Source organism: Lepidochelys kempii, chromosome 9 (genome assembly GCF_965140265.1).
Source record: "Lepidochelys kempii isolate rLepKem1 chromosome 9, rLepKem1.hap2, whole genome shotgun sequence".
NCBI lineage: Eukaryota > Metazoa > Chordata > Testudines > Cheloniidae > Lepidochelys > Lepidochelys kempii.
The window spans coordinates 313,393-331,568 of NC_133264.1; the positions used below are offsets into that span (position 1 = coordinate 313,393).

At 41.6% G+C, this 18,176-nt stretch overlaps 1 protein-coding gene across 42 annotated transcripts in view; it reads right to left on the bottom strand.

The window, feature by feature from the left end:
* Positions 1-18,176, bottom strand: part of DLG1 (discs large MAGUK scaffold protein 1) — a 441,602-nt gene that overhangs the window by 131,014 nt on the left and 292,412 nt on the right. For 22 of the 42 annotated variants that reach the window (XM_073358919.1, XM_073358923.1, XM_073358918.1 and 19 more), the window contains 2 exons: positions 16,003-16,129; positions 14,230-14,316 (listed from right to left, as the gene is read on the bottom strand). In XM_073358919.1, the coding sequence (XP_073215020.1) occupies positions 14,230-14,316; positions 16,003-16,129 (214 nt within the window). The remainder of the gene's footprint in view (positions 1-14,229; positions 14,317-16,002; positions 16,130-18,176) is intronic. The other 20 variants (XM_073358925.1, XM_073358936.1, XM_073358927.1 and 17 more) reach the window with 1 other exon arrangement.

The following is an 18,176-nucleotide window of genomic DNA, read 5'->3' on the forward strand; positions in this document are numbered from 1 at the left end:
AGCCTCAGAGATGTCCTGACTAGAACAAGCCAGAAAGAAGGTCCTTAACCACATCAACACCTCCACTGGTTCTGGCTCAATCCCAATCATCACCTGGAATGTGAAATTTAGGTTTCTGCTGTCACCGCTTCTGTCATACATCATTTTCCATCCCCATGTTATTTTTTCTCTTTCCTATTGCTCTTTTCTCTTCTGTGTAGTAAGAGTCTGGCTTAGCTGGCCAAAACTACACATTTTGTAACACTGCTGAGAACCCGTGGCCTGTGAGGTAGCTAAAAGCAATGTCCTAAACAGCCTGATTCTGGTACAAATTTGCCACATCTTGGAGTGACTGATAAAAGTATGTGCTGTGTCTGTGTTTCTCCAATAGGGAGGATGCAAGTAAATGTCACCACCAAAGACAGAAGCTGGATTTTGTATTTTTGCTGTTCTTTTCTGTCTCCTTTTGTGTGTGTGTGTCTTGTTTTGCCGTCAAGAAAGCAAGACTGGACTCTAACAGCAGCAGCAGCTCCAACCAACCATCTCAGTTAACCTCTCCTTTTCCCCAAAAGAACAGTTATTACCATTTTAATGCCATCTAAAAGACTGCCAAATGTGTGGGGGGGGTGGGGGGGAGGGAAAAAGGAACAGTATTAAAATGAAAGTCTGAGTTAATATTTTATATTTCAGATGCCTGAACTGTTTTTACTTCTTTTTCTGGATCTTTAATAAAAGGTTAAAAAAATGTAATGGTGTTATTTTCATAGGATTAAGCAGGCCAAAGTCTATGTACTTGAAATGAAACCTTTAACTGAGTTTAATTGTTTAGTGCCATACAGTGACATGTCATGTTAACACTTTTGACTCTCTGTGCCCATTTATTCCAACAAAATTAACAGAACAGAACAGGTTTCAGAGTAGCAGCCGTGTTAGTCTGTATCCGCAAAAAGAACAGGAGTACTTGTGGCACCTTAGAGACTAACAAACTTATTAGAGTATAAGCTTTCATAGGCTACAGCCCACTTCATTGGATGCATAGAATGGCAGATATAGTAAGAAGATATATTTGTATACTTACAGAGGAGGTGGAAGTTGCCATACAAACTGTAAGAGGCTAATGAATTAAGATGAACTATTACCAGCAGGAGAAAAAAACTTTTGTAGTGATAATCAAGATGGCCCATTTGGACAGTTGACAAGAAGGTGTGAGGCCAAACAGGACAGTCTCTACGCAAAAGAATAAATGGACAGAAATCTGACATCAGGAATCATAACATTCAAAAACTGGTAGGAGAACACTTCAACCTCTCTGGCCACTCAGTAGAAGATTTAAGGGTGGCAATTTTGCAACAGAAAATCTTCAAAAACAGACTCCAATGAGAAACTGCTGAGCTTGATTTAATATCCAAACTAGATACCATTAACTTGAATAGAGACTGGGAGTGGCTGGGTCATTACACATATTGAATCTATTTCCCTATGTTAAGTATCACAGAATCATAGAATATCAGAGTTGGAAGGGACCTCTGGAGGTCATCTAGTCCAACCCCCTGCCCAGAGCAGGACCAATCCCCAACTAAATCATCTCAGCCAGGGCTTTGTCAAACCTGACCTTAAAAACTTCCAAGAAAGGGGATTCCACCACCTCCCTAGGTAACGCATTCCAGTGTTTCACCACCCTCCTAGTAAAAAAGTTTTTCCTAATATCCAACCTAAATCTCCCCCACTGCAACTTGAGACAATTACTCTTTGTCCTGTCATCTGCTATCACTGAGAATAGTCTAGATCCATCCTCTTTGGATCCACCTTTCAGGTAGTTAAAAGCAGCTATCAAATCCCCCCTCATTCTCCTCTTCCGCAGACTAAACAATCCCAGTTCCCTCAGCCTCTCCTCATAAGTCATGTGTTCCAGTCCCCTAATCATTTTTGTTGCCCTTTGCTGGACTCTCTCCAATTTTTCCACATCCTTCTTGTAGTGTGGGGCCCAAAACTGGACACAGTACTCCAGATGAAGCCTCACCAATGTCGAATAGAGGGGAACGATCACATCCCTCGATCTGCTGGCAATGCCCCTACTTATACATCCCAAAATGCCATTGGCCTTCTTGGCAACAAGGGCACATTGTTGACTCATATCCAGCTTCCCATCCACTGTAACCCCTAGGTCCTTTTCTGCAGAACTGCTGCCTAGCCATTCGGTCCCTTGTCTGTAGCGGTGCATTGGATTCTTCCGTCCTAAGTGCAGGACTCTGCACTTGTCCTTGTTGAACCTCATCAGATTTCTTTTGGCTCAATCCTCTAATTTGTCTACAGCCCTCTGTATCCTATCCCTACTCCTCTCAGTTTACTGTCATCCGCAAACTTGCTGAAGGTGCAATCCACACCATCCTCCAGATCATTTATGAAGATATTGAACATAACCGGCCCGAGGACTGACCCTTGGGGCACTCCGCTAGATACTGGCTGCAAACTAGACATGGAGCCATTGATCGCTACCCGTTGAGTCCGACAATCTAGCCAACTTCCTACCCACCTTGTAGTGCATCTATCCAGCCCATACTTCTTTAACTTGCTGACAAGAATAATGTGGGAGACCGTGTCAAAAGCTTTGCTAAAGTCAAGAAATAACACGTCCACTGCTTTCCCTTCATCCACAGAACCAGTTATCTCATCACAGAAGGCAATTAGATTAGTCAGGCATAACTTTCCCTCACTAAATGGGCTATCTTGATTGTCACTACAAAAGTTTTTTTCTCCTGCTGATAATAGCTCATCTTAATTCATTAGCCTCTTACAGTTTGTATGGCAACTTCCACCTTCTCTGTGGGTATTGTGACAAAGTCCCTCCTCTACCTTGGTGGATCTTGCGCTTATTGGAGGATTTGCTTGCCTTGGAGCTTCATGGCAGCCCTCAGCTTGGCCATTTTTCTGAACCCACAGTCCAGGTTGACTCCTCCTGTGTCTGACCAGGAGTTGGGAGGTTTGGGGGGAACCCGGGCATGCCCTCTACTCTGGGTTCCAGCCCTGTGGAATGCAGTTGTCTAGAGTGCCTCCTGGAACAGCTGTGTGACAGCTACAACTCCCTGGGCTGCTTCCCCATGGCCTCCTCCCAACACCTTCTTTATTCTCACCATAGGACCTTCCTCCTGGTGTCTGATAATACTTGTACTCCTCAGTCCTCCAACAGTCCATGTTCTCACTCTCAGCTCCGAGTGCCTCTTGCTCCCCGCTCCTCAGACGCGCACCACAAACTGAAGTGAGCTCCTTTTTAAACCCAGGTGCCTTGATTAGCCTGCCTTAATTGATTCTACCAGCTTCTTGATTGGCTGCAGGTGTTCTAATCAGCCTGTCTGTCTTAATTGTCTCCAGAAGGTTCCTGATTGTTCAGGAACCTTCCCTGTTACCTTACTGAGGGAAAAGGGACCTACTTAACCTGAGGCTAATATATCTGCCTTCTATTACTCTCCTGTAGCCATATGGCCCGACTCTGTCACAGTATATATATCTTCTTACTATATGTTCCATTCCATGCATCCTATGAAGTGGGCTGTGAGAGTGATGGGTCGTCCTTCAGGATAGGTTGTAGATACCCTTCTGGCTCTGTCAATCTGTTTCTCCATAGTGTCCAGGAAGTGGATCTCTTGTGTGGACTGGTCCAGGCTGAGGTTGATGGTGGGATTGGAAACTGGTGGCTGAACTTTGTGACTTTGTCCTCACCCATAACTCCTTCACATTTGGGGACAATGTATATCTTCAAATCAGCGGCACTGCTATGGGTACCCGCATGGCCCCACAGTATGCCAATACTTTTATGGCTGATTGAGAACAACGCTTCCTGAGCTCTCGTCCCCTAATGCCCCTACTCTACATGCGCTACACTGATGACATGTTCATCATCTGGACCCATGGAAAAGAAGCCCTTGAGGAATTCCACCATGATTTCAACAATTTCCATCCCACCATCAACCTCAGTCTGGATCAGTCCACACAAGAGATCCACTTCCTGGACACTATGGTGCTAATAAGATATGGTCACATAAACACCACCCTATACCGGAAACCTACTGACCGCTATTCCTACCTACATGCCTCCAGCTTTCATCCAGACCACACCACACGATCCATTGTCTACAGCCAAGCTCTACGATACAACCGCATTTGCTCCAACCCCTCAGACAGAGACAAACACCTACAAGATCTCTATCCAGCATTCTTACAACTACAATACTCACCTGTGGAAGTGAAGAAACAGACTGACAGAGCCAGAAGAGTACCCAGAAGTCACCTACTATTGGACAGGCCCAACAAAGAAAATAACATAACGCCACTAGCCGTCACCTTCAGCCCCCAACTAAAACCTCTCCAATGCATCATCAAGGATCTACAACCTATCCTGAAGCACGACCCATCACTCTCACAGATCTTGGGAGACAGGCCAGTCTTTGCTTACAGACAGCCCCCCAACCTGAAGCAAATACTCACCAGCAACCACACACCACACAACAGAACCACTAACCCAGGAACCTATCCTTGCCAAAAAGCCCGTTGCCAACTGTGTCCACATATCTATTCAGGGGACACCATCATAGGGCCTAATCACATCAGCCACACTTATCAGAGGCTCGTTCACCTGCACATCTACCAATGTGATATATGCCATCATGTGCCAGCAATGCCCCTCTGCCATGTACACTGGTCAAACTGGACAGTCTCTACGTAAAAGAATAAATGGACACAAATCAGATGTCAAGAATTATAACATTCAAAAACCAGTTGGAGAACACTTCAATCTCTTTGGTCACTCGATTACAGACCTAAAAGTTGCAATTCTTCAACAAAACTTCAAACAGACTCCAACGAGAGACTGCTGAATTGGAATTAATTTGCAAACTGGATACAATTAACTTAGGCTTGAATAGAGACTGGGAGTGGATGGGTCATTACACAAAGTAAAAACTATTTCCCCTTGTTTATTCCCCCTCCTCTCCCCACTGTTCCTCAGATGTTCTTGTCAACTGCTGGAAATGGCCCACCTTGATTATCACTACAAAAGGTCCTCCCCTCCCCCTGTTAATACCTCACCTTAAGTGATCACTCTCCTTACAGTGTGTATGGTAACATCCATTGTTTCATATTCTCTATGTATATAAATCTCCCCACTGTAGTTTCCACTGAATGCATCCGATGAAGTGAGCTGTAGCTCACGAAAGCTTATGCTCAAATACATTTGTTAGTCTCTGAGGTGTCAGAAGTACTCCTTTTCATTTTATAAACTATGTTGTAAATAGTAAGTACTAATTATATACCTCTCCTGTTTCGCTAAATGTCAACCAATATCCATTTCTTCCTTTTTGCTGAAGATGACTCAGCTGATCTGTTCAGTATTCATGAAGCGGCATGAAGGACTGTGGGAATTTTTAAAAAATTGTGCAAAAATATGATGGGATGGACATGAGGGGACTGTGGGAATTTGACCCCAATTCTCCCACAATTTCCTGAGAGAAGTGCTAGTATCCCCCAACACACTGCAAAATATATCCCAGAAGGCAATGTGCTGGACAGTGGTGCAGGGTACACTGAGATGCCTACATAATGCAGCGTGCCTTTTGCTGTGAGAATGCTTTGCACTGGCAAAGGCAGCCAAGTATGCACGCACTATAGCGAAACTGCAACATCAGCAGCTGAATGCCAGCACAAATACTACTAGTAAAACTTTCTGATGTAGTCATGGTCTTAGTCTTACTGCTGCCAGTGGATACAGTAGCAAGGCGATGAAGAATTTCAGTAGAAGACAAGAAATTTAAAAATAGGTGAGAAACACCTGTCAGGGATGGTCTAGGTATACTTGGTCCAGCTCAGCGCATGGGGCCGGACTAGATGACCTCTGGAAGTCCCTTCCATCCCTGCAGTTCTATGATAGTATGAATTTTCTAATATTTAAGTAGAAAAATTCTGCACTACATTCAAATGATCACTAGAGTGCACTAAATAACTAGTCTCTAAACATTTCTGTGTTTGAAGAGTTCCATTGAAATGATGAGCCAAAAACAAGCTGTATTTTTCTATGTTGAGGTTCTTGTCTCCTGTTTTTCAGTATCTTTCCAGGATTCTCGATCTGTAAAATACATACTTTCTCCTTGCCTAGACCCCTGTACCGACTCATTGTTGAGCCACCAGACTCCTCTCCACCACTCACCTTCAATCAGATTCCTGCCTCTGTAGAGAACTCTCTTGTTGGGATTACAAAGGCATACTGAGTAGGTACCACAAAGTTGAATGTGGCTCTGTATGCAGCACCTACTTGTGTTTCACTTATCTAAATCTCTCTCTGTAGGAGCTCCATATGACTTTATGAATCCTTGATTTTTGGCCTAGGCAAAATGCTGGAGTAAGATTCTTAAAAAAGTTTGTCTTCTCATTAAGCAAACCCAAGTAAGAAAGAGAACTTTATTTTTTCCTAGCTTTTAGTGGTGAAGAGAAGAAAGTAGGTCTTCAGTATGATTCTATTTTAGGGATTTATAAAGGCAACCATTACTTTGGACTTTAAGTGCTGGTTCACTAGGAGGACAAATGTATAGAGAAACATGGACCAATATCAAACATGATCTGCAGGTATGGTATGGTATCAAAAGAGGGGTGGTAGTGTTAAGCCTGCTACCTACAATTCGGGACTGTTTGATAAATCAGAAATCCACAAAGGTTTGCTATTGTCAATTTTGCTCTTTGTATAAGAAGTTCTGAACCTGAGTGTATGTAGGTACTTTAGAGAGAAATGGAGGGACTGGCTATAGGCCATATACATTTTTATTATCTATAGCATACATGTATGTAGAATACAATATCAAAAGCTACAAACTACTCCCTACAGCAACAAGTTCACAATACAGGACTGATTCAGAGCCATATAGAAAAGTCTCCTTTATATGCCAACCAGTTAACAAGATTTTACAACTGTCAAAAGTTAATCAGCTAACTGTTTCATACTGACATCACTGAACACTACTGTATGCCTTTACCTACACATTACTCCTACTTTTCATTCCTGCTTCTTCATACATTTAAGGACAGCAATAATGGCATTTATCTTTGAACCAGACTAGATGGAGGCTTGTTCAACATCGCAAGGTTTAGAGCGAAAATCAAGGTGAAAGAGCTGGTTCTGAGTGTTTTCCTGTTTGTGGGTGATGTGGCCTTAGTTGCCCATAGCTAATCTTCCCTGTAAAATCTCTTGCATGATGCAGAAAATCTACCCAAGAGTTTTGGGTTGAGAATTAGTTTCAAGAAGACTGTGATCATGTACCAAGGGGCGGAAGAACCAGTCTCTGACGTCACTCTGGAGAGTAAATCTCTTGGTGTCATCGACAGCTTTGGCTACTTGGGTTCTACGATTAGCAGAAATCTTGACCTTCAGACTAAACCGACTAACAGAATCGGAAAAGCAGCTTAAGAATTTTGGGCTATTACAGAGATGTGCGTGGAATAACAGCAAACTATCAACTAAGGTGAAGATGTGAATCTACGAGACTTTTGTGCTGTCATCCCTGCTTTATGGTTCAGAAACATGGACTACATATGCTAGGCACATCAGGAGACTGAATAGCTTCCACATGAGATTCATAGATACTAAGGTCAGAAGGGACCATTATGATCATCTAGTCTGACCTCCTGCACAACGCAGGCCACAGAATTTCACCCACCCACTCCTGCGAAAAACCTCTCACCTATGTCTGAGCTATTGAAGTCCTCAAATCATGGTTTAAAGACTTCAAGGAGCAGAGAATCCTCCAGCAAGTGACCCGTGCCCCATGCTACAGAGGAAGGCGAAAAACCTCCAGGTCCTCTTCCAATCTGCCCTGGAGGAAAATTCCTTCCCGACCCCAAATATGGTGATCAGCTAAACACTGAGCATATGGGCAAGTTTCACCAGCCAGATACTACAGAAAATGCCTGAGTAAGAGTCTGAAAATAAAGTGGAAAGACAAAATACCAAACACAGAGGTGCTGGAGTGCGCAGGACGAACACAATTAGAAACCACTATCAAGAAGAGCAGGTTGAAATGGCTCAGTCATATCAGCAGAATGGGAGGAGACCATATGCTCAAGAATATTTTGTACAGTGAGATTCGAGACGGTTCTAGAAAATGGGGTTGCCCTTTATTGTACTACCACAAAATGTGCAAAAATGATATGAAGTCATTCAGTGTCAATACAGAAAGCTGAGAGGAGCGCGTAGAATCCTGTCCAATTTGGAGGGAATATCTGGCACTGGGTGCAGCTCAACATGAAGTGGCTTTAATCCAGAGGACTGGAGCAAAGCAAGAAAGAAGAAAGCAGCGTGCTGTAATCTTGGACTATAACTCAGACAACATATAGATCTGTGAAATTTTTAACAAGCTGTGTCGCTCTTGAATTGGGCTCGTCAGCCATAAGTGGATTCATCAGGCACCTGATTAGACCTCTTACATGTATATCATGGTCCAGTTTGGATCGATGGTTGCCAATGACCCTCCTACTTTTAAATAAATATACGTTTTCATTTTCAAAGTATGATCTGATGTAACAATTTTAAGTGAAAAAAACTGAAATAAATATCCCTTAAGTTTTTTTCTTTGGGACATTATTTCATACATCAAAAAACAAAACAAAACAAAACAAAACAAACCCCAGAGCGTGAAATGCTGGCCCTACTGAAGTCAAGAAGAGTTTTACCTTTGACTTCAATTGGATAAGTATTTCACCCAATGCATTCTATTTCAGCATGGCACCATTTACTAAATCTCTTATGAGATACATCAACAATTTAAAACAATTTTAATTTAAACAATGGCTATTACAGATGTATACTTCAGTTTTTCCCTTTGCAAATATTTGAATATATTTGTTTGGGAGTGTCATAAATATAAAGGGAAGGGTAAACCCCTTTAAAATCCCTCCTGGCCAGAGAAAAAAATCCTCTCACCTGTAAAGGGTTAAGAAGCTAAAGGTAACCTCACTGGCACCTGACCAAAATGACCAATGAGGAGACAAGATACTTTCAAAAGCTGGGAGGAGGGAGAGAAACAAAGGGTCTGTGGGTCTGTCTATATGCTGTTTCTGCCGGGGATAGACCAGGAATGGAGTCTTAGACTTTTAGTAAGTAATCTAGCTAGGTACGTGTTAGATTATGATTTCTTTAAATGGCTGAGAAAAGAACTGTGCTGAATAGAATAACTATTTCTGTCTGTGTATCTTTTTTGTAACTTAAGTTTTTGCCTAGAGGGATTCTCTATGTTTTGAATCTAATTACCCTGTAAGGTATCTACCATCCTGATTTTACAGAGGTGATTTCTTTCCTTCTATTTACTTCTATTTCTATTAAAAATCTTCTGGTAAGAAAACTGAATGCTTTTTCATTGTTCTCAGATCCAAGGGTTTGGGTCTGTGGTCATATAAGAACAGGAGTACTTGTGTAATGACCCATGTTATTTTAATTATAATAATTACAATATTGAATCTATTTCCCTATGTTAAGTATCCTCACACCTTCTTGTCAACTGTCTAAATGGGCCATCTTGATTATCACCACAAAAGTTTTTTTCTCCTGCTAATAATAGCTCATCTTAATTCATTCGCCTCTCACAGTTTGTATGGCAACTTCCACCTTCTCTGTATGTGTATATATATATATGTTCTTACTATATGTTCCATTCTGTGCATCCGATGAAGTGGGCTGTAGCCCACAAAAGCTTATGCTCTAATAAGTTTGTTAGTCTCTAAGGTGCCACAAGTACTCCTGTTCTTATTGTAGAAAAATTAAAGTTTTCATAGAATCATAGAATATCAGGGTTGGAAGGAACCTCAGGAGGTCATCTAGTCCAAATCCTTGCTCAAAACAGGACCAACCCCAACTAAATCATCCCAGCCAGGGCTTTGTCAAGCCTGACCTTAAAAACTTCAAAGGAAGGAGATTCCACCACCTCCCTAGGTAATCCATTCCAGTACTTCACCAACCTCCTAGTGAAAATTTTTTTTCCTGACATCCAACCTAAACCTCCCCCACTGCAACTTGAGACCATTAGTCCTTGTCTGTCACCCGCTACCACTGAGAACAGTCTAGAACCATCCTCTTTGGAACCCCCTTTCAGGTAGTTGAAAGCAGCTATCAAATTCCCCCTCATTCTTCTCTTCTGCAGAATAAATAATCCCAGTCCCCACAGCCTCTCCTCGTAAGTCATGTGTTCCAGTCCCCAAATAATTTTTGTTGCCCTTCGCTGGACTCTCTCCAATTTATCCACATCCTTCTTGTAGTGTGGGGCTCAAAACTGGACACAGTACTCCAGATGAGGCCTCACCAATGTCGAATAGAGGGGAACGATCATGTCCCTCGATCTGCTGGCAATGCCCGTACTTATACGGCCCAAAATGCCATTGGCCTTCTTGGCAACAAGGGCACACTGTTGACTCATATCCAGCTTCTCGTCCACTGTAACCCCTAGGTCCTTTTCTACAGAACTGCTGCTGAGCCATTCGGTCCCTAGTCTGTAGCAGTGCATGGGATTCTTCCATTCTAAGTGCAGGACTCTGCACTTGTCCTTGTTGAACCTCATCAGATTTCTTTTGGCCCAATCCTCTAATTTGTCTACAGCCCTCTGTATCCTATCCCTACCCTCCAGCGTATCTGCCACTCCTTCCAGTTTAGTGTCATCTGCAAACTTGCTGAGGGTGCAATCCACACCATCCTCCAGATCATTTATGAAGATATTGAACAAAACTGGCTCGAGGACCAACCCTTGGGGCACTCTACTTAATACGGGCTGCCAACTAGACATGGAGCCATTGATCACTGCCCGTTGAGCCCGATGATCTAGCCAGCTTTCTATCCACCTTATAGTCCACTCTTCCAGCCCATACTTCTTTAACTTGCTGGCAAAAATACTGTGGGAGACCATATCAAAATTTTTCCTAAAATCAAGGAATAACAAATCCACTGCTTTCCCCTCATCCACAGAGCCAGTTATCTCCGCATAGAAGGTAGTTAGGTTAGTCAGGCATGACTTGCCCTTGGTGAATCCATGCTAACTGTTCCTGATCACTTTCCTCTCCTCAAAGCGCTTCAGAATTAATTCCTCCTCCTTCCCTTTTTCAAAGATGGGCACTACATTAGCCTTTTTCCAGTCATCCAGGACCAACCCTGATCACCATGAGTTTTCAAAGATAACGGCCAATGGCTCTGCAATCACATCTGCCAACTCCTTTAGCACCCTACTCTTTCACTCCTTTATATACATACATGCCTCAGAAAAGTGGTAGCTTATAATGATCTGGACATATAGAAACCAGTTTTCAATGTGCACACAATCACAGGGACAGACGTGGTGGGTGGGTGTGTATAAATTGGAATATGTGTGCAAATGGCCAAATAGCTGCATAAGTGTACATCAGTGCATGCAATTCCCCACATAGCATGCACAAAGTTAAACTGTTTACATGAATATTAGATACGCAATTGTGTGGGCAACTGCATGAAAAAGTTATGCTACTGTGCCAAGTTTTTTATGTAATATTATTTATAAGACCTAAGAATACTACCACTGAAAGATTAGTAGGAAAATATTTTCCTCTTTTTTTTCCAGTTTACTTTGTGCATTTGACAGCGTATATTTTAAAGCCAGAAGGGACCATTAGACCATCTAGTCTGACCACCTATAACAAAGGCCATAGAATTTCACCCAGTTCTCTCTGTCTTGAATCCAATAACTTGTGTTTGACTAAAACATATCTTCTAGAAAGGTCCAATCCAAGTCTTTGATTTGAATACTTCAAGTGATGGAAAATCCACTGCTTCCTTGGGTAATTTGTTTCAATGGTTAACCACCCTCACTGTTAAAAAACTGTGTCTAGTTTCTAATTTGAATTTGTCTGGCTTCAGCTTCCTGCCATTGGTTCTTGTTATACCTTTTTCCACTAGAGTAAAGAGTGAGTGAGTTAGATGAGAAATGAGGATTTTTGAAGCTGAATCCAGCAACCACCTCCACCAGCCCTGGTTTGTTTTTGGCAGCTTTCTTAGCATGGACATATTATTAGAATGGAAGTCTAATGAATTCCAAAGCTTGTGTATGAAGGAACACTTCTACAGAGCTGGGAATCACAAGATTGCCAGTAACAGACATAAACTGAATATACAACCAGACCACCCCAAGCAGCTTGCCAAAGATGGATCTGGATGATATTCAATTTGCAAGGAGGTCACACACCATTTTGATGATGATCAGAATTCAGCATTTTGTCCTTGTGAAGACACTTATACACTAATCAAATCATTTCTCAATCTTGTTATAAATTTAATGGATTGAGCTCCTGAAGTTTCCCACTATGCATCATTTTCTCCAGCCCACAAATCATTTTTGTGGCTCTTCTCAGCACTCTCCAATTTTTAAACATCCTTTAAAATGTGCACATGGAATTCCAGAATCATCCTTATCAACACAATATCCAAAGGTAAAATCACCTCCCCCTAACTCCTCTGTTTATACATCCATAAATCACATTAACCCGTTTTGCCACCATATCACACTGGGAACTCATAAGACCCCTAAATCCTTTTCAGAGTCACTGTTTTCCAGGATATAGTCCCTCAATCTGTAGTATGGTCTACATTCTTTGTTCCTATATGCATTTGGCTGTATTAAAGTGCACTTTGTTTGAATGGACCCATCTCACCAAAGTATCCAAATCACGCTGAATGACTGCCCTATCCTCATCGGTATTTACCACTTTGCGTCACGTGCAAAATTTTATCAGCACTGATTTTATATTTAATTCCAGATCACTGATGAAAATATCGAATAGTGTCAAGCCTAGAACCACGCCCTGAAAAACCTGTTGTATTAATTTCCAAATTATTACAACAAACCTCAATAGAAACCCCTTCATTTGATGATGATTCCCCACTGACAACTAATTTTTGAGATTTTCCAGTCAGTTCGTAATCTGTTTAACATTTGCCACACTTATGCTGTATAGTGCTAGTCTAGCACTTTAGGTGTAGTCAGTTTCACTGCTTTTAGTGTTGTTTCATTTAGCAACAGGGGAGAGAACAACATTTAAAATAGGAAAATGTGACTGTAAAAATTATAACGGAGGTATCTGAAACGACTTAACTCATTTTCGGAAACTGCTAGATGTCAAGTGGATTGTGCCTGTTTCTTTAAAAAGTTTGGAACTAGAGTAACTAAAGGTGGTTAAACTGCCCAGAAATGGTATGAAAATTATGAGTATTTTTATTATGAGTAGATATATGTAATTCATATGCAGGCAGGGAAATGTATATATACCACTCTGGTTTAAACTAATAGAACAAATCTGTGTAAATGTCTATAATCTGTTGCAGTAGAAAGGGAACTTTTTCCCTTTAACAAAAAGAGGTCAAAGTCCAGTTAAAAGGTCTCTAATGGAAATCTGCCGTAAAGAAGTAAAACAAAAAATATTTCTGAATTCTGCAACTTGGAAGGGAATAAACTTAAATTTTTTAGTAAGTGTCCCTCATTTATTTTTTAAAATTTCAAGAAATAAACAAATCATTTTGTAAATCAATGTGTAAAAACTGCACCTAACCTAAGACCACGTATACTGAGTCTCACTTTAGAGTAATTTTTGTATGAGGAAATTACTAATCCCTAAGATCAAGGACTTGTACAGTCCGCAATGAATGGTCCGTAATTATATATTTATTTATTTCAATTTTTAAAACTGCAGATAGACCTATCTAAGGCTCTAGGTGCCCTTACACACATTAATATAATTTAAGTATCAGCAGCATTAAATGATTAATTCAGCAGAAGCTCAGCCAGCCATCTACAAAAGTTCCTCCCAACGTCTTCATTATTGAGGAAGCACACCTTAAACACACCTTCTCCAAAAACCCTACTACAAAGATGTTTTTTGCAGTGTGCCTGGAAGGTCACCAAATTCAGGCTATTTGCAAACAAGGAGGAAGCAAGTTCCCTTCTTTTTAAGAACATAAGAGCGGCCATATTGGGTCAAACTAAAGGTCAATCTAGCCCAGTATCCTGAGACAGTCAGGATTTACTAGTCCTGCCACCTGAAACAAATCTGCTGCCTGAGCTTTTGCAGCTTCTATGTTGGAGAAAAATAACCTTTTCTTTGCCTTCTGTACAGCCACAACAAAAAAGTTAAAAATATTTATGGTGCAGCTGTTCAGCCTCTGCATGACATTTCCACCACTAGTGTACCAGCCCTCTTCCCTCTTGCCTCATTTGTTGTATATCATCTGTACAGCAGGATGACCTGAGAAAATGATGTTGGCAAAGAGGGCATCTACAGGCCACTTCTTCAAAGCTGCAAGATAGAAAAGTACAATAATTTTCTACCAAACTACTGAGGGACTGGACTGTTAGGGGCTCTCACAACAAATTTTTTGATGGCCTCAGAGTGCGGCCACCAACTCTTGATGGTGGCTGCTATGACAATTTTTCCTAAAATACTTAATTAACTTTAGGAAAAACAAATAAATATGCACAGGCCCAAATCATACTGGTTGCTTTATTAGGTTTTTTTTCCCCCATAATAAAAATAATGTACAGTTGTTTCTATTCTTTAGTGGACCTAAACAGAATAGAAACACAAATAAGGTGCTTTGCATGTTCTTGTCTTTTGTTGTTGTTGTTTCTTTTGCTTTTTTGGTTGCAGTTTTTTTAATACTTGCTAGCTAGTAAGTCTGCTGCTTTGAAAAGTGATATTTGAATGTTTGTTAATATCAGTTTTTGCAGCAGCAGACTTGCTAGCTAGCTGGGAGGCAGTGAAAAGTGATTTAACAAACATACAAATATCACTTTTCACAGTAGACTTACTCAGCCCTCTCAAGCCGGGTGACAAATTAAGTCTTGGATGGGGAGGTGGGTGGGGAGGTGGGTAGGGAGGCAGCAGGGACCGGGGGGGTGGTGAGCCCGGAACCCACTGCTGTGCTTGAAAGCCCAGAGCCTGCTGCCTAGGCCCCGCAGGGCTGAAGCCAGAAGCCTGAGCCCCATGACCTCCGGGAAGGTGGGGAACTCACACTGGCTGTCTGCTCCTCTGGTGTTTGTGGCTCCAGAGGGGAGCAGGGCCCAACCCCTCCAGGCGACCCCGGCGGGGCTGCAACTTCTCCCCAGGAGGCTGTGGCTGCAAGAAAAGCCCTTGATGGCCGTATCTGAAAAACGCTGCTGGTAGAACAAGATTCACCCTAAGAACCCTCTGGAACCTTTTTGGTCCATTAATCTTTGAGGGTAGACCATTAGAACAGCTCCCTCACCCTGACAGGAGAGATGAACCCCAACCTGAAACCATGAGAGGGAACAATCACTTTATGACAAATGTAAGCTTTCTAGGGACAGTGACTGTCTTTTTGTTCTGTGTTTATCCAGTGCCCAGGTGCTACGGTAATACAATCAACAAAGCAACCAACCGCCAAGCCTCCAGTTCCAACCCCAAACCCAAATCTTAAGCGTGGCCAGCTGTCTGAGTTGAGCCAGTACCTATCTGGGATAACCCCATAGTTGTCATGATGGCCACGAAATCCTGAGCTGCTTCAGAAAATTCATCATCTACATGCAAATTCAACATAATCAGTCTTTGCGTTTCCAATGCCAATATAGTGAGAAATTCAATCAGCTCACTACGTGACTTGGCAATGCAGCAGAGTGAATGCTACACTAAAAGCAATGCCATCTTAATTCCATAGTGGAACCCACATACTGAGTGGGCACAGTATCTGATCCAGTTTGGAGAGGGGGACCTTGTATACTTTAGGCTGAATGCGATCAGTATGGCCACAACCACAGCAGTATTAGTGAGCACAACTAGAATAAATCAGCAAAACAGTTTATAGGTCTTATGGAAATATTCACTAGTATTAAAAATATTGTTAGATTTACATTTATTTCTTGAAACATCACACACTGACATTTTGATCATTTACACATAAAATGTTAACTTTCCTGATTAACTAACCTGAACTCATCAATTAAAGTTGGATTAACCACTCCTTACCTGGTAATTTCCTCATCTCCAACCATTCCCTTAGGAATTGGGGAATATCTTCCTGGTGATGATGGTGGCAAAGATTGTCCCAAGTAAGTAGCTGGACTGATATGGTTATCCACTGGCTGAGAATAAGCTTAAAATAAAAGAAGTGTTTAGGTGATTTAAAAAAACGTAAAATTACTTGTGCAAATGTAAAATACAGTATTATAGGGGGTTGTTTTAAAAACAAACGTATGCTTCTCTTCAGTCTAATAGTTTATTTAAAATGTCTCAGGTTTAGGATACTGTGCCATCATGGAAGCTAAGCAGATTAATGCAAATTTCCCATATTGCTTCCTCCCATATGTAAATGAGTAAGTCAAATAATTGTCAATTTGCTTGACTATAACTGCAAACAGTCTTTTTTATTTATGCATTTATTTTTTAAACAACAAGCATTGCAAATAATAAGCACCAGTGAGGACAGGAATTATCTTTTTTGGCAAAGTGGCTATAACTTTATTGAACCCAAGATCTAAAAGCAACCTGTCCTGGTAGCAGTGAAAAGAGGTGGGGATTTAAGACCACTGCTACTGCAGGCAGTCACCAGTTTCCCACCCTTTCAGTACATAGATCCAGAGCATCCTAACATTTCCTAGGCTCACCTGGGCTAACCTGATTCCCAGACCTAAACAAAACCATGGTATCCTGCACAGCCACTGCATGAGGCAATTCCTGGGCCTTGTGCAAGTACCTGTAGGTCTCTGCAAATCCAGCCTCCTCCTCTGGTGAAGCTGATGCCACATTCACAAGAAAAGGAAGGGGAATTAGTCCAGCTCCTGACATCTGTGGGATTGGGAGCACCAATCACCACCATATTCATTTTATGCCCACTGTGTGAAAATCTCATCCATGCTGCCAGCACCGGCTGCCACATATTTACAGATTCATAGATTTTTAAGGTGTGAAGGGCCTATTATGATCATCTAGTCTGACCTCCTGCCTAGCACAGGCCAGAGACACTCATGCAGTGATTTCTGCATCAAGCACATTCACTCTGACTGAGCTATAGCACAGCTGTTAGAAAAACATACGATCTTATTCTGCTAGGTAAGAGATTGAAGTCCAAGACCTCCATGGTATCATTCTCTGAAATGCTTCCAGTTACACATGCAGGGCCAGTTAGACAGGCAGAACTGCAGGGTCTCAATGAGTAGATGAGATGATGATGTAGGGAGGAGGGGTTTTGATTAGGAACTGGGGAAACTTTTGAGAAAGGGGGAGCCTACACAAGAAGGATGGGCTTCACCTAAACCAAAATGGAACCAGATTGCTGGCAAAATTAAAAAAAAATTAATTTTTAAAATTAAAAAGGTCGCAGAGCAGTTTTTAAACTAAGGGCTGGAGGAAAGCCGACAGGTATGGAGAAGCATGTGGTTCAGACAGAAAGATCCCTTAGGGAAGGATCTATTACTGGAGATTCTCTATGTCCCAGTGAGGAGGAGAGGATGGAAGATAAAATACAGGTAAGATCTGATGAGAAACAGTTAAATGAAAAAAAGTCCCATTCAATTACATCATGTAATGGCAGACAGCTAAAAAGTGACAAGTTTTTAAAATGCTTATATACAAATGCTAGAAGTCTAAATAAGAAGATGGATGAACTAGAGTGCCTCGTATTAAATGAAGATATTAATATAATAAGCATCACAGAAACTTGGTGAAATGAGGATAATCAATGGGACACAGTAATATCCAGGTACAAAATATATCGGAAAGACAGAACAAGTCGTGCTGGTGGGGGAGAGGCACTATATGTGAAAGAAAGCACAGAATCAAATGAAGTAAAAATCTTAAATGAACCAAACTGTACCACAGAATCTCTATGGATAGTAATTCCATGCTCAAATAATAAGAATACAGCAGTAGGGATATACTACAGACCCCCTGTCCAGGATGGTGATAGTGACTGTGAAATGCTCAGGGAGATTAGAGAGGCTCTAAAAATAAAAAACTCAATAAAAATGGGGGATTTCAGTTACCCCCATACTGACTGGCTATATCACCTCAGGATGGGATGCAGAGATACCTTAAATGACTGCTTAAATGATTGCTTCTTGGAGCAGCTAGTCCTGGAGCCCATAAGAGGAGAGGCAATTCTTGATTTAGTCCTAAATGGAGCACAGGATCAGGTCTAAGAG